This window comes from Antechinus flavipes, chromosome 4 (genome assembly GCF_016432865.1).
Source record: "Antechinus flavipes isolate AdamAnt ecotype Samford, QLD, Australia chromosome 4, AdamAnt_v2, whole genome shotgun sequence".
Classification (NCBI taxonomy): Eukaryota; Metazoa; Chordata; class Mammalia; order Dasyuromorphia; family Dasyuridae; genus Antechinus; species Antechinus flavipes.
The window spans coordinates 356,339,589-356,359,557 of NC_067401.1; the positions used below are offsets into that span (position 1 = coordinate 356,339,589).

At 33.4% G+C, this 19,969-nt stretch overlaps 1 protein-coding gene across 1 annotated transcript in view; it reads right to left on the bottom strand.

Moving 5' to 3' along the window:
- The window catches only part of C4H6orf118 (chromosome 4 C6orf118 homolog), a 73,614-nt gene that overhangs the window by 36,030 nt on the left and 17,615 nt on the right, over positions 1–19,969 (bottom strand). Inside the window, exons 4-6 of the mRNA XM_051998084.1 lie at positions 16,629–16,751; positions 15,691–15,750; positions 2,997–3,121 (exon numbers count right to left, since the gene is read on the bottom strand). Coding sequence (XP_051854044.1) covers positions 2,997–3,121; positions 15,691–15,750; positions 16,629–16,751 — 308 coding nt within the window. The remainder of the gene's footprint in view (positions 1–2,996; positions 3,122–15,690; positions 15,751–16,628; positions 16,752–19,969) is intronic.

The following is a 19,969-nucleotide window of genomic DNA, read 5'->3' on the forward strand; positions in this document are numbered from 1 at the left end:
TTCTCAATTTTTCAATTTTGATCTGATTTTTATTGTGCAGCATAATTGTTGAAATATGTATAGAAGAATTGCACATGTTTAACATATGTTAGATTTCCTACCTTCTAGGGGAGGGAGTGGGAAGAAGAGAGGGAGAAAAAAAATTTGGAACACAAGACTTTATAAGGGTAAATGTTGAAAACTATCTTTGCATGTGTTTTGAAAATAAAAAGCTTTTAAAAAATTGAAGTGATGATGAGGGAGTCTTGACTAGATAGCATTTTTTTAAAGGTCTAAGAATTTTTAATAGGCTTTAAGCTCAATATGAGTCAACAATGTAATATGATGTCTAAGAAACGTGATGAAATGCTAACCTGTATTTATTGAAGCATTCTATGCAAGACAAGAGAGTATCATAATAGTATTATCTTGACCAGACAACATCAGTACTATTAAACTCAATTCTGTCCTCCACACATCAGGAATGGCATAGTTAAAATAGGAAATATGTAATGTTGTACAATTTGAGATGAGAGGCCTTGAGTTCATGCCATATTAAGATCCATTTAAGAAACTGGGAATATTAAACATGAACAAAAGAAAAATGTCACATGATATATATTCAGGTATTTAAAACACTGTAATATACAATAGTTATTAGACATTTTCTACTTGATCTTAGAAGTCATAACTAGGAACAATGATAAAAATTTAAGTCTGTCATGAATAAAACTTTTTAATATTAAGAGCTACCCAAAAATCAAGGTTACTTTAGGTACTAAGGTTACTAAAGTAACCTTTAGGTAGGCAGGTAATGGGTTCCCCCTCAGTAAAGGTCCAATATATTATAATGAGGATTCTTGATCAGGAATATGTTAAGTGTATTAGCCTCTAATGTCCTTTAAAAATATGACATTCTGTGAAATATTTATTGAAGCTCTCTTTTGCACAAAACCCAAAGGGCTTATGGTTATGGTCCAGCAATGGTTAGATAAGAAATCATCCCTACCAGCTTAGAAAAATTTAGTGGAAAGAGGTGAAGATAACTTTGTATGCTCAACAACTAACAGAATGAATTATACATAGTGGGTATCTCAGACATTTAACCTGTCCTAGCTGTGTGACCCTAGACAAGTCCTTTAACTCCAATTGCCTCAGCAAAAATAAATCAACAAAAATAAAAAGATATAATTTGGATATGGCAGTCTATAATAAATACCTTAACAGATATTTAGAAAAAATTTCAGGATGATGCAAAAAACAGTGAAATTGCAATTAGGGATCAAGGTAGACATCATGAAGATTAGGTTGGCCTATAATGGGAAAATATGTAGAAGAGGGCATCTCAAGCAGAAGAGGCAGAATGAGAAAAGGATCAGATACAGAAAAAAACTGAAATAATATGGAGAACAGTGAGTTACCTAGGTTGTCTGAAATATAGAATACCAAAGTGGGAAGAAAACTAAATTGGAAGATTGAGCCTAGTCTCAGAGACATTTAACAAAGTGAGTTTAGACTTCATTTTATAGGAAAACAATCATTTTCAAAGCTTTTTTGATCAGGAGAGTAATATAGGATTAGTTGATAGTACCTTGTAGTTTGAATTTAGAAATATGATAATAGAATGTAAACTTATAGAAAGCAGGAATTCTTTCTCCCTTAGCACTTTCTTTAAAAAAAAAAAAATGTTCAGCATGTACTACATTGTCTTGAACATGAAGGAAGCTTTTCTTGAAGGAAAAATTCAATTCAAAACAGCAAATATTTATTCACTACTTACTAAGGGTAAGATACTCTACTAGTGTAGAACCAGTAATACCAAAAATAAAATATCCCTAGTCTTCAAGAAACATACTCTCTTGGAGAATATAACATCAATAAGTAAAGAAAACATCGTTTTAGAAGAGAGAATACTAACAGTTTGAGTTAACCTTTTAACAGAAAAGGTTTCATATAAGAGTTAGTTTATGAGCCAAAGTTTGAAGGACAACCTAAATTTTAAGAGTAAGACTGTTCAGGAAGTATATTTCAAGCATTTCTTGGATTCCTCAGTGCTTAGGACAGGGCCTGACATATATTAAGTGCTTAATAAATGCTTATTAATTGTTTGAATAAGGACAGTCTGTAGAAAGGCTTTGAAAGCAGGGCATGAGATGGCAAATTTGAGAATAGCTATTAAGCTGGAATACCTAAAATGTAAAGCGTATAAATAAGAATATGAGTTTGCATTTTATACTATAGGCAAGAGGGATTACTGATGGTCTTTAAACAAGATAGTGATATACCTTCATTTTAGATTATTTTCATATCTCTTGGAAGATGGATTGGAAAGGTAAGAACTGAAAAGCAATAAGAAAAACTAATGGACTACTGCAATATACCATGTTTTGAACTAAAATCATAGCAATGTGAACGGAGAAAAAAAAGATGATATGTACATGATACATGATACAAATGTAGATGATATGGAGTTAGAAATTAGACTATAACTCCTTTAAAAAAAATCATAGACAACTGGTCCATGGTGATTCTTAAATCTAGCTGAATTTTAACAAACACTATTGCCCTTTGACAAAACTGGCAACATTCTAGCTTTGTCTTAGGTCCAAAATATGGGCTGCTTTTACATGACATTACAACACATTTTGTTTGTTTGTTGGGGCATCTCCATTTATAATGGATTCAAAATAAGAAAAGACCATGATATCCTTTGGTATCAGCTTACCTTTCCAAAGTAAGCTTTCAACAAATGAACCCAGGTACCACCACCTATGCCTCCAGCGAGAGACTGAGTCTCCCCCTAAATCTGGACCGAGTGACTGCCCAGAATGAGTTCCCAATATCAAGTCCAAGCTAGATGAGTTATGGCTAGGCAAGGGGCCATGGGAGTTTAGTAACAGGATTGACAAAAGCACACATAACATGAAATATCTGCAGGTTGAATTTAATCATACCAAATATATGTTTAAAATAACAAGTTATGTAAAGAATAAAACACTAAGCTTTATGACACTCACTTTTCATTCCTTTCCAAAGCTTCTTTGGCCACCCTCACAAGCCTCTTTACTTCTTTTCTGGCTGCTTCTATGTCTGAGGTCATCACGGTTCTCTTCTCCATTCCCTTCACTTGATCCAGCAAAATCTTGCAGTGTGGTCACACAAAGGAATAAAATAAGACACAAGAGTACATGAAAAATTGCATAATTAGGAAATTTCATTCTTTATTCAAGATGTCCCATGGCCTTTCTAGACTTTTAGGACCAGGAACTTAGTGAGTCATTTAGTGGTAGGAAGTTTTTCATCAAAATGTTAGATGTAATGTGAAGGATTTATAGTCTGGAAACTCAGATTAAGATTCCAGTTAAGAAACAAGTACCTAAGTGACCTTGAGCAAGTTATTTAATTTCAGTTAAAAGTAAGTTTTCTTGTCCCTAAAATGATGAGATTGGACTAGATGGACTCTGATTTCTTTTCCATCTCTAAATCTAGGATCTTATGAATGTCTTTCTTCCAGTGACTTTGAGGTTGTGAATTTTTCCCTAATATTAGAAAAATCTGAATATGTTGTATTAAGCTTTGTTTATATTTATGAATGAAATAATTGAGATAAAAGATGTCTATTGACTATCCAGACTTGAACATACCTAGATAATCTCTAAAAATGATTGATAGATGTTTTAATATGTTTTGTTTTTGGACAGTTTTGTATCACATCCATAGATTAAGCACTTTAAGCAGCATAACATGTTTCTGATCCTAGAGAGTCCTGAAAAGGAAAGAAGTATTCTGTGCCTTTTTTTAAGGTTTAAAAAAAAATAACCATGGCAATCCAAATGAAAGTGTAGGTTGATTGATACCTTTCCTTCATCAATCAAGTGTTGTTTGAATAATTATATATAAAGAGATAGGAAACTTTTCTTCTGGTCTTAGAAAAGGAAAAGACAAATTGATCAGTTAGTCAATAAACATTTAAGTATCAACTAATTAAGAAATTGAGTTACAAAGAAAGATAATCTATGCTCTCTAGGAGCTCACAGTCTAACAGAAGAGAAACAAACAAACAAGTTATCTACAGGATGGAAGACTTAAGAATTAAATGGACTAGGAAAGTATTGAAATGAGTTAAGAACAAAAAGCAATGAAGGAGATAGGGGAAAGAACATAGTTGTTCATTTTCTATTGAAATGGAGGCCGTTTTAAACATGGAGTCAGTTATACCAAAAGGAAGTTGATATAGAGTCTTTCTATTGTTATCTCCATACTTATTTGCTTGTTGATCTTAATCCTTTCCAGAGGCTAATCAAGAAAGTATATTTGACAATTTACAGAGCTTCAATGTCATACAAAGATAAATTTTAATTCAGGTATAACAAGTCATACTTAAAGAGATCACTGTCTTTGAATCATATTTTCTATGATATTAAAACAAAATGCATTAAAAAATTCAATAAAAGAAGGCATTATTTTTTTTTTTAAGATAATTATATGAAGATAGGGATAGGGAGCAGAGAGCCAGGTGGTACAGCAGAGAGAGCACATGTCTCATATATTTTCTAGGAGTTTGACCTTGAGAAAGTCACTTAACTCTGTTTTACCTCCATTTTATCATCTGTAAAATGAACTGGAGAAGGAGATAGTGAACCATTCCAGCATTTTTGCCAACACAAGGTTAAAATGGGGTTACAAAGAGAATCAGGAGTGAAATAAGCAGAGACTAGACCTAGGATTTCATTGGTGTGAGAAAACCCATGTAAGGAAATTCCTTCTTGCAATGAAGCCCTAAGAGGCTTGCTTAGAGTTCCACAGTGACTGTGTGTCAGAGATAGGATTTGAAACCAAGTTTTCCTTTCTTCAAAATCAGTTTTCTATTTGACCAGGCTACACTTGCCTAGCTGTGGCACAAGTAAAGAAATCATAATCTTAGGGATAATACCTCAAACAATTTATACGATCATAGGTTTATAGATTGTAGTACAACTAAGTGGCACTTTGGATGAAGAATTAAACATGGAATTAAAAAGCAATGATTTCAAATACGGCCTTAGACATTCCCTGAGCTGTGTGATTTTAATCGTCACATAATTCTACCTTCCTCCCTCAGTTTCCTCATACATAAAAAGAAAATAATAGCACATTGCCTATCTCCAAAAGTTGTTGTAAGGAAATAAAAATAACATTTATAAAGTAATTTGCAAACCTTAAATAGCTATATAAATGCTGTTATTATTCTGAGCTCAGTGGGAACTCATCTAATTCAATACTTTTCATTTTATGAGTATACTCCTTCAGGGGAAAAGTAGATATTCAATGAAATCGAGAACTTTCAAACATTCATGATGAAAAGACAAGAATTGAATAGGAAATCTGATTTTCAAATACAGGACTCAGGAGAAGCATAAAAAGATAATCAGGAAATGGAAATCATAAGGGATCTAACAAGGTTCAAGGCAAACATAGATATTCAATGACATAGAGAACTTTCAAGCATTCATGATAATAAGACAAGAATTGAATAGGAAATCTGATTTTCAAATACAAGATGCAGGTAAAGTAGAAGAAGATAATCAGAAAAGGGAAACCATAAGGGACATAACAAGGTTTATCTGTTTATATTCCTACATGGGAAGATGATACTTGTAACTCAAAAGAACTTTCTTATTATTATGGCAGTTAGAAGTAGTATATGAAGACAGAGGATATAGGTGTGAGTTGACTATGAAGAGCTAATATCTAATAAATAAAATAAAATAAAGGAGTGAGAAAGAAATGCACTGGAAAGACAGAATGAGTGAGAGAGAAATAGAATGGTGCAAGTTATCTGCCATAAAAGTGGCAAGAAAAAACTTTTACAGTAGAGGGGGAAAGTGGAGGAGAGAGGGAGTAAATAAACCTTACTCACCAGAATTTGTTCAAAGAGAAAATCACATCCACATTCAATAGAAAAGAGGGAAGAGTGATAGACGAGAGGCTATATTGGGGGAGGGACTGATTAGAAACATTTTTGAAGAGAGACAGGTTAAAAGGAAAGAGAAAATAGAATATACTTTGTAGATATACAGTTAGAAATGGTAATTTTATGTTATTTTTTTTCCTTATGCCTTAATCTTTTTTATTAAAGCTTTTTATTTATAAAACATATGCATGAGTAAATTTTTCAACATTGACCCTTGCAAAACCTTCTGCTCCAAATTTTCCCCTTCTTCTTCCCACCCCTTTCTTAGATAGCAGGTAGTCCAATACATTAAATATGTTAAATATATGTTAAAACCAATATATGTTTACATATTTATACAGTTATCTTGCTGCATAAGGAAAATCAGATTAAGAAGGAAGGGAAAAAATACTGTGAAAGAAAACAAAATGCAAACAACAACAGAGAGAGAATGTTATGTTGTATTCCATACTCTGTTCCTATGGTTCTCTCTCTGGGTGTAGATGGCTCTCTTTATCACTGAACAAGTGAAACTGGTTTGAATCATCTCATTGTTGAAGAGAGCCAGGTCCATCAGAATTGAACATCATATAGTCTTCTTGTTGCTGTGTATAATGATCTGCTCATTTCACTTAGCATCAGTTCATTTAAGTCTCTCTAGCCTCTCTGAAATCATCCTGCTAGTCATTTCTTACAAAACAATAATATTCCATAACATTCATAGACTATAATTTACACAGCCATTCTCCAATTGATGGGCATCCATTCAGTTTCCAGTAGAAATAGTAATTTAAAAAAGAATTTTGAAGCAAATTTCTCTGATGAAAGCCTCATTTCTCAAATGTATAGGAAATTGAGTCAAATTTATTTTTAAAAAGCCATTTCCTAATTGATAAAAGATCAAAAGATATGATCTATGTCCAAAAGTTTATAAAACCATGCTTATCCTCTACCTAACAATACCACTAAGTATAAATCCCAAAATTGATTTAAAAAAAAAGAAAAGAACCTATATGGATAAAAATATTTATAGTAGCTCTTTTCTCAAGCAAAGAATTGGAAATTAAGGGGATGCCCATTAATTGGGGAATGACTGAGTAAACTGTGGGAGATGATGATGAAGAAATATTATTATTCCATAAAAAATGATGAACAGGATACTATCAGAAAAACCTAGAAAGTCTTCCATGAGTTCAAGCAAACTGAAATGTATTGTGTACAAAGTAGCAGCAAAAGTGTAGGATGATCAACTGTGAATGATTCTGCTATTCTCAGCAATACAATGATCCTAGACTGCTCTGAAGGACTTATGTGAAAAATGCTATCTATAACCAGAGAAAGAACTGATTTTTTGAAATAGATTGAAGCATACTTTTTAAATTTTACTTTTTTTTTCTTGAGGGTTTTTTGGGGGGTGGGGTATGGATCTATATTTCTTTTGCAGCATCACTTTTATGGAAATGTTTTGTACAACTTCATATGGGCCCTCTCCATTAGAGGGTTGTGAGGTAGAAGGAGAAAACTCTGGAAATCAAATTTTAAAAAACAAATGCTTTCCCATTTGATCCATGTGCATGCCATAGCCTAAAATTCTTTTTTAATGGCATCACAAATTTGGACATAGTGAAAGACTCCAAAAAAAAAAATGAGTTATAAAATATGTCAAAACAAGGAGGAATCACAGAATCTCAGGTTTGGAAAGAGTTTCAAAAGCCGTATTGTTCAATCAATATCTGAAAAAGACTTCTCTCTATAGTTATGCTACCCTCTTTACTTCTCTGCTCTATATGAGACCAATAACCACTCTTCTCATTCTGGCTTCTCTCTTTGCTCTGATGTTTTGGTACTCCTACTACTACTCCTTTTTAGTTTCCTTTATTGGAGCATCATAGTCCTGGACCCCAACTGTGGATATACCTTAATGTCCTCTTTTGGAACAACTTCTTTTTTATCTTCACATCCTTTCCAGGTTATTTCATCACCTCTAAGCAGACGACTCTTGAATCTCTATGTCTAAATCTGCCTATCTCCTATATTTCAATACTAGGCACAAATGGTTCATTGAACATTTCAAACAGGATGTTTTAACTCAACATATGTATAAACTAGAACTCTTTATTTTCCCCTTAAAACTTGCCCAATTCCTCAACTTCGCTATTTCTACCAAGAGTGCCTTCTTTCAGTAATACTGGTTTGCAACCTAAGTCATCCTTATCACCAATTCACTTCTGACTGTATGTCTTGTCAATTTACATTCCTTTCATTCTATCCATTGCCTTCCTTCTACTCACAAGACTAACACACTCATTTATGCCCTCATCACTTTTCTTCTACATTATAATAATAGCTTCCTTAATGGTCTTTCTCAACATCTTTCCCTCTCTAATCCATCCATCTTTCACACACCTGCCAAAGTGATTTACCTAAAGTGCATGTGTGACCATGTCACTCAGTAAACTCTCAAGGGCTTCCCATTCCCATAGGAATTCTAGTATTGAATACAAATACCTATGATTTCATCACTTGGTGATTTCATGAGTTCCCATGGATTTAATTTTCATTTCTATGACAATGACTTCCAAATGTATCTATCTTTTGCCAACCTCTCGGCTAAGCTCCAATCTTTCATCTCCAATTGCCATTCAGAAATCCCTAAATGAGTGTTCAGTAGACATCTTAAATTCAACATGTCTAAAAGCAAATTCATTATCTTTTCCCTAACCCCAGCCCTACCTCACAATATCAAGTTTACAAACTGAGATCATTAACTCTCACTCCCTCCCACCCTCATGTCCAAATTGTTGTCAAGACATGTCAATTGCATTCTTAGATCATTTCTCAAACATGATCCCTTTCTCTCATCTAATCTTGCAATTTACCCTGATACAGGCCTTCATCATCTCATGCTTGGATTCTTATATTACTTAGTAACCTGTTACTAGGTCTGTTTTCTTCAAGTCTCATTCCCTCCAATCCATCCTCAATTTAATTGTCAAAGTGATTTTCCTAAAATATAGGTCTAACCATGTTACCCCATCCCTTCCCCATTCAAGAAACTCCAAAGGTTCTTATTTGGTGTTCAAAGTCCTTCATAACCTGGCTCTCCCCTCTATCTTTCCAGTCTTACATCTTATTCTTGGTTGTGTATTCTTGGTTTGAATGATACAAGCCTCCTTGCTGTTCTATAAACGAGACAGTGTCCCTTAGCTCTGGGCATTTTTTCTGGCTGTCCTCCATACCTGGAATGCTCTTCTTTCTTCTCTTCATCTACTACCTTCCCTGGCTTTCTTCAAGTTTCATCTAAAATCACATCTTCTTCAGGAAGCCTTTCTCAACATATCTTAATTCTAGTACCTTCTCGATTTTTAATTATTTCCTATTTATCCTATTTATAACTTGTTTGTATGTATGTGTTTGTCTATTGGCTTTCCCATTAGATTGTAGGGTCCTTGAGAGCCGGAACTGTCTGTGGTCTTTTGTTTTTATCTCCATGCTTTGAACAAATGCTTATTGACTATCTAATTGACTGATATCTATTTTATCCACAAACTGTTTAAAATCTGTTTTAAAACCTTGATGAGTTCTAAATAAAGTATTTTCCTAATCTAATATCACAGTAACATAAAGAAAATCAAATATTTATTCTAAAATGACTTATTCTTTTTTGTTTTGTTTTTATTTTTGTTTTGTTTTGTTTTGTTTTTTAATGACATATTCTTGATGAAATCATGATACCTTTTCCTAATCACAATTTCCTTTTTTTTGCGAAACCATCCCTTAAATAACAAAGTCTGAAGTAAAGGCCAGAGGACTGTTGTTGAAAGATTTCATTGTCTTCTTTTTTAAAGATAGGGGAAAATGTTCATTTCTTTCCTGTTTTATCTCTCCTTGCTTCTACAATCTTTCAAACTGCTCAGCAATCATATTCCACAGTTCTTCTAGTTTTCTAGTATGTGATCCATCTTGATCTAATACTTTGAATTCATCAAAGTATTTTTATGTTATTTCCTTATTTGCTTAGCCAGGGTTTCAAATACCTATTGGTGGTGTTTGTTCTGTTCCTTCCAGTTCAAAGATCAATACCCTTGTCTGAGAAATCAGGAGCAAAGTGTTAAGTAGTTCTTCTCACCATCAATAATTATCATCAGCTCATCTGCTCTTCATGTGATGTTTCTCCTTTGATAGATGCCTTCTCCAAGAAAAAAAAAAAACAAATGTAAAAAAATTCAAATAACAAAACAATAGCAACTAAGTTGAGTAAAAAAAATAAACTCTTTAGAAACAAAAATAGTTGAGTATCTTAAACTTCTCAGAAGCTCACACTTCTGGGTATGTTTCTGGGAACACTATATTTGTTGAGAATATTTTCTGGGTTATACTCCAGAAGTCACAGGACATTTTAAAGCCAATTTTTTCAATAATCATTGAGTTTAAATCAGGCTATGCAAATGTTAGACTTCCTTTCCAAATAGCCCATACAAAACAAACTATTTTTGAGAATCTAATTTTATCCACACTAAGAAAAAAGGCTTTATTTGTTTAAAAAAATAGGAAGAAAAATTTATATCTTTAAGAATCTACAAGTCTCATAGATCCAAGATTCAAAAGAAACAATGTAAGCTAGTCTTGCTACTTCATTAGACTATATTACAAAACAAACAAGACTTCATATTAAAAAGCAAATTTTAAATGCTGTAGAATGTAGCATTCCTTCAAAAGTTTGATCCAGGAAGACATTTTGAAATTCAACCAGGAACATTTCTTTCATAACATGATAAGATCTTTAAATAATGTATTCCAATAATAGCTGCTCCCCCAACTTCATTTTCTTCTGTTTAATAGAATATGCAGTGTTTCAGAGAAAGCTAAAGGCAAAAACGAAGACTGCAATTCCTTTCCATCTCTATTTTCCATGATACATGCTCCAAGAACTATTACTCATTGATAAATGTTTCTAAGGGTTAATTTTCTATAAGAAAGAAAGTTTAGTGCAAAGACCTTGACTTCATAGCAGGATTTCTGGACTGCAGAAGAATAAGAGGAAGTCAGTCATGTGAAGGATGCAATTAAACCAATGCTTACTGCAGGGAAAGGGATAGCAGATGGATAGCATGCTTGCTTATTGCCAAGAATAAGTTGAGGGGAGCTAGTAGAGGAAAATAGCTTCCTTCTGTAAAGATAGAGTGGAAATCAATAGATGTTACATATGTAAACCATTGTGCAATGTGCACAATCACTTTACATCAAGTTCTCATCATTCCTCTAAAAAGATGGTAAGAGATTCTAGAATCAAAGATTTAGAGTTGAAAGGGAACTTAGAGGTATTCTAACCAAATCAACTCATTTTTACAAATGAGGAAACAGAGATCCAGAGAAATGAAGTAATTTGCTCAGGACTGGACAGGAAGTATGTCAAAGACAAGATTTGAACCCAAGTTCTCTGGTTCCCAGGCTACCGTGAAGATGGGAATACATCTTATAGAGATAGGAAATCAATCTTAGTTTTTTCATCGCCTCAGGTGTAAATTAGGTAGGTAATTAATTTAGGGCTAATAAATATATAGTATCTTTCTTTTATTTCCTAAGAAAGACATAGCTTCTAAAGGCCAGATCTTTGCTATTTAAACATTAGATTTTACAACTTGAGTTAGTCATAGAATGATAGTGTATGGTACATTAAGTTTAAAAGTGTAATTTATTGAGATAATTATGCATTTCTTTGAATTTCCTTTAAAATGGTCTTAATTTTTTGATAGGTCCTATGATTTCAATGGAATATGCTAGTGAGGAAACTCACTCTACTAATGGAATTAATGACCAGCTTGGTAATGAATTTATAATTTTAGAGATTTGTTTGAGACAAAGCCAGAATGTTTCAGAAGCAGACTTGGACCCAAATCTTCATAGGATAAAGTGTTTACTTTAAAGATCCATTATTTTATTGGGGGAGGGGTGTTGCTCTCTTCATGGATGCAGCCACACCTTAATTTATGAACCAGCTCTTTGCATTGCTGTCACAAAATAGTAAACCAACCCCCGGTGTCCTGTACAGCACTGACAGAAATCTTTGAACTGAGCTAGACAGATTTGCAACAAAAAAACACAGACCATGGACTCATCTTGTAAGATTCTCAAACTTAGAAGACCTTCCAGAGTGCTTGTTCTGCTAACATTGTCTTCAGTACCCAGGTTTACTTTTCTTCTATAATGAAGAGAACTTTCATTGAAGTCTAGCTCAGTTCATTTGGGTTCTCAGAGGCTGAACAAAGAGAATGCAAATGCTGACCTGTCTTAACAAGAGGGCTTCAGTAGCTTCTTGGTCTTTTTAAAAGTCAACAAAATTTGAAAGTAAATTCAATAATTTATATTCATAATTATTATGTGAATTGACTATACTTTTACATCAAATGTTTCACATATTATTATTCTATGAACAAAGAGACACAGGATTTTTTTTATATTCCCAGATTAATAAAGTAAACTGATCTCTTCCCTAAAGGACATTTATTTTATTATGAAAAATTATAAATTTCTGTGGTGATGAGGCAGATCAAAATTACCTGGTGTACAGATAAATTTGCACAGAATAATGTACAAATGTGCTTTGCCAATCACATTCATATACATAGACCTGTTGGTTATTTGTATAAACTTATTATAAACTGTCCCTTACAAAATTTGAGAGATGAAACACAATAATCCCTTAAACATCATGGTTTTGACATATCACAGTTCAGCATAAGAAATTAAATAGGAATTTGGAGTTTTGTGGAAACTGCAAACAACAATAAAAGCCATCAGAAAAAACAGAAAAATTTCTAAGAAAACTTAGAACTGCATAAAATCTATGTGCAACACTATATAATATCAACATATTTTAATGCCATAATAAAAATAAACTTCTTTTCTGGTACAAAGAGAGCACCAAGAAATTTTATGTGGATTTTACAATTCCCAGAGGCACTATACATACCCTAAAATGTGGAAGAGATAACTGTACCTCTGGTTAATTGGTCCCTAACTTAATATCATAGGAATATAGAATTGAGCTGGAGGACTCTGTAGAGGTCAGTTCATCAAACTCCCTCTTCTTATTAATGACTTCCAGAGAATCTGAATGACTTAATTAAGGTGGGTTAAACCAATGGCAAGTAATAGAAAAGGGATATGAATGAATGGATGGATGAGTGACTAAATGGACTTGTCATGTACTTAATGCAAGCATTATGCCAAAGGGTGAAGATGTAAACATAGAAAGCAACATAGTCCGTCAAAGAGTTTATATTCTAATGGGGGAAATCCTCATATACTGGGTAGTAGTCAGAGTGGAAAGTTTTGGTCTAGGTGGTTACAAGGCAATTGAACAACATGCCCTTTGTGGGAATGATAGTGTTAATTTAATTACTGTTCCCATAGCTAGACGTAGAAAATTGGGTAATGGAAAGAGATGGATATTAATGGATGAAGATCCCCCAGAATTGAGTGTGCCTAGATATGGCGAATCCCCACTTATAGCAATACAATGCCCCAAGTTAAGAGTTGGATTGCCAGTAGGGAAATGGGGAATAGAATGAGAGCATGGCATAAGGATGGACAGAACGCATCATGGTGGGTCTGGAGGCACCTGGTATGGAGTATTCTCACTCCTCTAACTACAGAGGGCTCTTTCTTCTATAGCATGCTTCCTCCTAGGAAAAATTGCCTCCCAGCTCTTTCAAAGCCATCATCCTCACCTTCATCATTTGACCAGCCATAGTATGAAAGCAATAAAACTTAAAGAGCAATAAAAGATTTGTTGATTAAATCGCAGGCCACCAATCTCTAATCCCCACATGAAGCTTGGGGATCCCCAACTCCTTAGGTGAAATTCAGCAGTTTTCTTCATTCTGAATCTTGCTTCCCTTTCTTTGTAACCTTCTTGCAATGAGCTCAAATGAACTCATATTAAAACCCTATTGATTTACATACATAGTTTGATTTTTCTGATTCTTTAAAAAAAAATTCTTTGTGTCCCAAGACTAATAAAATATATTGAGATGAGTTTTTAAATATTTATTTGGGCAATAATCTAATAGGGTTTTGAAACTCTCAGTCCTGAAAAAGAATTTTTGTTTTTACTATTTTTCTTTTTTTCTGTCTAATGACAAAACATTTTCTGAAGAAAGAGGTGAACTGACAGTAAACTGAATATCTCTTAAAAGTATTTTAAAAGTTTTATCTGCTATCAAACTTACCTTGGGAATATTGGCATCTTCCTTGTTTATCTTTCTTTTTCAAATAAGATTTTTTTTCCAGATTCTGCTACAATACCTTAAATGTCATTTCACCTAGAACTTCTCTCAGTTCCTTTGGCCTCTACCCCAGAATATCTAACTTCAAGTGCTGTGGCTTTCCCACCCTGGAATATCTCTTCACCAAGCTCTTTTCTTTTTCCCTTTGTCAAGTTCCTCCCTAGGTTTCCATATGAGGGAGGAAACCAAACTAGCCAACTTCAAGTCTCTTCCAATTTCTTATTCCAATTTTCCACAAAGGGTATCTTCTGCCTACCTTTTCAGCTTCCTTTTATAAATTTTTTTTTAGCCATTATAGTGGAAGATTTTTAGGGACTGGAATTCTCTTTTAGCTATTTTTTGTATTTTTAATGCACAATGCTTAGCCCACAATAAGTGCTTTAAAATGCTTATTTATAAAAATGCTTATTTATTTCAGCTTGTCATTTTCTTAATAGTTCCCAAAATGAAGTCCTTTAGACAAATAAGGCACACACCTTTAGAGCTGAAGGAGGCTTAGAAGTCACTAAATCCAAAACCTTCATTTTACAGGTAAGAAACCTGAGGCACAGTAAAGCTAAAATGAATTGTCTAGGTTTATAAAGCTAGTATCTAAGACAGGATTTGAACAAAGACCTTCTGAAGTACAAATCCAGTACCTAATCCCTATGCATACTATGAACTCTTTTGAGTTCATGGGCATGAGATGTCAAAGACAAGATTGAGTCTTAAAGTCCTTTGGAGTTAAATGCTGAGGTGTGATAAATTCTGAGAGCTGTAGATAGCACTACTTGTTCACAACCATGAAATGTATATTTATTAACAAGCATGACAGGAGAACATTGAGGGCAGAGAATGATGCTATGTTTCTATAATCTTTTATCATTTCTTTGAAGTAGCTCTCCTTACCGTTACTTACATTGAAATTCATGTTGAAATTACCCTAAAATTGAAAGTGTATTTGAAATCTAATTCAGCTTTGGTATTTCTACTAATTGAAGGATTATGGTAAGAGATGGATAAAGATGAAATGTCACCTCAAGTAATTAATATGTCAGATATTTCTGTTTTCTTAGATTATCAATTCAAACTAATTGGGGGAACGCCACTCTGAATGAATACTTTAACAAGTGATACTTTTTAATTATTTTTGAGTTTACAGTCACAAGAAATAATAGGAAACAGTGCTGGAAAGTAGACATCATTGGGGCAGGACAATAAAGTTAATGCAATGATAATTAATGCATGAGTTGTGTACAAATGACTGCCACAAGATTTAAAAGCAAGCTCTACCTTTAAATAGAATAACTGTCCTTTCTGTATTATTGTTTATTACATTACCTTGCTTAGCAAATCCTCTCCCATACAGCAAAGCTCAAGCTTGAACTACGCATTAAACAATAAAAGCTCACAAAAGTCTTTCTTGCATATAAGGAAACATGATTCACAAACCACATGATTCATCTGAAACACTTAAACCATTTTAAGATTTTCATGAGTAGGTATTACCTTGTATTGATTGGAAGATTGGGAATCCAGAAGAATTGACATGTAGATTTCATATTCATTCTAAATCGATAAAAGGAGTTGAAAAGTATTATGAGACAAGAGGAAACAATGCAGCTACATAGAGATTAAGGTATCCTTTCGGAAAAATTTCTAGCATTATAAAAATTTCCTGACAAGGATTTCTATTCCTAATAAATTATATTTTGGTCTATGCTATGACCTATTGTTAAATGTTTCATTTTATTACTTGGATAAATAAAAAAATACATTGTCCCTGGAAAAATATTTTCCAATGTCAATTTTCAGTGTTTACTTATTCAGTATTTCTTAGTGTGAGGACCATATGACCCAATGTAAGCTTCATATAATTATTTTGTGCCACAAGGGCAAAGCCAATGGACTTGGTTCACAGCATGCCAACAATGGAAACACATTTCAAAACCTGGGACTTTCTACAGTGAGTATCATGCTGCTACTTTGGATTTAAAGGGACCCTCTTATTCTATCTCAAATTCAGCAACAAGGTGTCTTTTTTTTGTCATGAAATATTAATAAATTACTATACCTAAGAGTCTCTGTTAAGTATAAGAAACATTTGTTGACTATAACAACCTATAACAGCTTCTTTAGCTCATATTTCTAAACAAAGAAGGTGATTTTGTTGCTGTGAATACCTGTACTAATGAAGATTGCCAACCATCTATAAGTTCACTGATGATCTTTGAAAGTTGCTGTGCTGTTTTTGTAATTAACCTCTTCAAATTTAGAAAGCTAGTCCTTTGAAGGCAGACATAAATCAGTATTTCAGTCAGCTTTGCAATTTAGAGAATAACATGTGAAAATATATGTCTTTCTGATTGAGATTTGGAGGGAAGAGTACTATTTGGGAAATTCAAAAATCAAAAAAATATATATATAAATATCTGAAGTTATGGTACCTTCACTTCCTTCAAGAGATCACCAAATATAAGAGAGCTGCTGCAAATATCCTCGAAGATGTCCCCATATACCTGCAGTCTGTTATATTGGGGGGGAGATTTACTATGCATTTTCAGGAGTTCCTAGAAGAAAATCAGATTAGCAATTCATATTCGGATTCTTTCTTTCCCTACAAACTTTCTTTTCTAGTTTTTATCCTTCCAATCACTATAATATGCACAACCTAAAATATCCCAGTTTCTCAACAGAAGAAATAGTCTGCCTTTATTCAAAAATTCACCAGATATTACCATTTATCCTCTACCAGCTTTTTTTGTTATTTTTCTCATTTTTCTTATCTTCTCCATTTCCACAGACAAATGTCATATTGAAATATATTTATTTCATAGATAGACAACTATAAATTTCTCCTTCCTGGGCTCCAACCTCCAAATCATGCCTTTAATTAAGGATAAAGGGGAAATAGTCCTTTGCCAGCCACCTGAACCAATATTAATCAAAACCACCAGTTGATTCCCTGGGGTACTTCATCACAGTTCTGAGGTTTCAAACCCTCAACTTTTTCTAGAATTTGCCTATTCCAGTTTATGTCCTTGTCATCTGTTCTTCATAGATAATTGCCATGGCTTTTTAATTATTTTTCCTGCTTCCAGAATTACTCTTTACCAGATCTTCTTCCATATAGCTATTAATTTCTATTTACTTATTTATATTTTTGCTGAGGCAATTGGGGTGAAGTGACTTGCCCAGGGTCACACAGCTAGGAAGTGTTAAGTGTCTGAGACCAGATTTGAACTCAGGTCCTCCTGACTTTTAGGGCTGGTGCTCTAACCACTGTGTAACCTAGCTGCAACTCAGTGGCTCCTTTTTGTTCACAGAATTTTTCAGAGTTGAATGAGACCTAATAAGTATAACCCATACCTTAATAAGAATCCCTTTTATGAAATTCCTTGTTTTGCCTATCCATTCTGCATGTACTGCATATTTTAAAGTTTAATCTGAATTATTAATATTTTATCTATTGCTTTTTTAGTCTAAACAATCAATAAAAGAATAAATTAAACCTTGATTTGTATGTTTGCTGATTTTTGAGGTATACATTCTCACTCTAAAAATCGATTAGTCAGTTCATGAACCATTATAAACTGGCTCCACTATACCCTTCTTAAAGTCCTATAGTGAGCACACACCACCTACTTGCTGCTTTCCAAAGCAGTCTAATCCACTTTTGGATAATACCAAGTGTTAGGATGTTTCTTTCTTAGAGCTGAAATTTGCCTCTTTGCAATTTTTACTCATGGCTTCTAAGTTTCTAAGGCCAAAAAAGTCAAATCAAATACATCTTTTTCATCTGACAATCTTTCAAATACTTTTATACAAATATTTCTAGTTCCTTCATATAAAACTATCTACATATGTTATTTACCACAATCTTTTGAAGTAGATGTTTTTTATTATCCTAATTTTACAGATTTCAAAATTGAGTCTGAGAGAAGTTCGCGACTTGCTCAGAAGTTAAATAAAGCAAGATTTGAACATAGAGCTTCTTGACTTCTAATCCAACAATCTGTTGACAATACCACTCTGATCCCCATATGGTATAATCTTGAACTAATTTACAAATTTGGTCACCTTCTTCTAGATGATCTCCAACTTTAAGAAAAAAAATGGCCCTCTTAAGATGTGACATCAAGAAAGAAACACCAAACAAGATCTCTAGTAAATATAGTAGATCACCCCTCTAGTTTTTGACATTATTTCTCTCTTAAAGCAACCTCTCTTTTTCCCATCTGCTGCTCTACTTGGTTTCAACTCCAAGGAGCAAGATACCCCTCTAAGTATAAGTTCATCACTTTTAAACTCAATACCATGCTGCTAACTCAGACCTAATTGACATTATATCCCTCAGCCTTCTTCTTTCTTAGAGAGCTAGAAGGCAGAGTATAAAATTATTCACAATTACTCCTTTATAGAGGGCAGAAACTAGATTACTCTGCTTTATATCTACTGCCTTGCCTAGTTTCTTCTCCATGGAATAAAATGCCCCAGAACTGGGGTAACTCCCTTCTTCCTGTCTGTTGACACCCTCTTTAGATTATAAGCTCATTGAGGGCATGGTCTATCTGTCTTTTTTATAAATTGTGTCTCTAGAGCTTAGCACAGTATCTGGCACATTATAGGTATTTAATAAATCTTTATTGAACTGGATTGGAAACTATCTGGTTACCATATCACACTGTTAACTCATGTTGAGCTTGCTGTAAAATGAGAAAATCTTTTTTCCCCAAATTATTTGCTGTTCAACCAAACCAAAACTTTCCATATTTTGTATAGCAAAATCGACCTATTGAACATACATATAGGAATGCACATAATTGGGATCGACTAATCATTTTAACTTTTTGAGCTCTTATGGATTCTTTTATGCAAAATATTAGCTAGTTTTGTCAACTATGTGTCACATTTGAATTTGTTAAGTATGACATTAATACTTTATCTAACTCATTAATAAAAGTGTTGGACAATAGAGTATTTTAGGGTTCTGCTAGACACTACCCATCAAGGTGACATGATAATATGAATAACTATAGGTGTGGCAATTTAATCAGCTCTGGATTCAACTATTATGTTGAATAACTGTTACTATCTCAAATAAAGTCTTATATCTCAATACTTCTTAATCCTTTTCCTTCCAAATATCTATCAACTACTATCCTACAATAAACTGCAAATCCTTCAGTATAGCATTTAAACGCCTCCATATCATTCCACCCCAGCTTTTTTCAGGCCTGTTTCATAGTACTGCTGACATATGTGTGATGTTCTATTCAAACTAGAGTGGAGTTATTATTTGTATCTGGAATATGTTCCTACTGAAAATCCTTATTTTCCTTCAAAGCACAACTGAAGTACCACTGCCTCCCATGAAATCTTCCCTTATCCTTCCTTTCTGCCTCCACAATTCTATTTTGTTAGGGCTGTCTTGCTCCTCAAATACCTTATGCCTATGTTGTATATTTTGAAGAATGCAAGCCCTTAAGGACTTGTGAGTATTTTTTTTCTTTCTGTCACCAATATTTAGACTTTTAAAAATGGAACCTATGTCAGATAATTATGATGAAAATAATTATAAGGAAAATGTCTATATAATGTTTCAAATTTCAAAGTATTTTACATAGATTACTTCATATACTTCTCAACAGTCCTTTAAAATAATTTCTACATTTATCTCTATGTCCATCTGATAGATGGGAAAACTGACTTTCAGAGAGGGTAATCGACTTCCTCTTGGTTACGTAGCTAATACATATTAGAATCATATGAATCTCATGGATAGAAA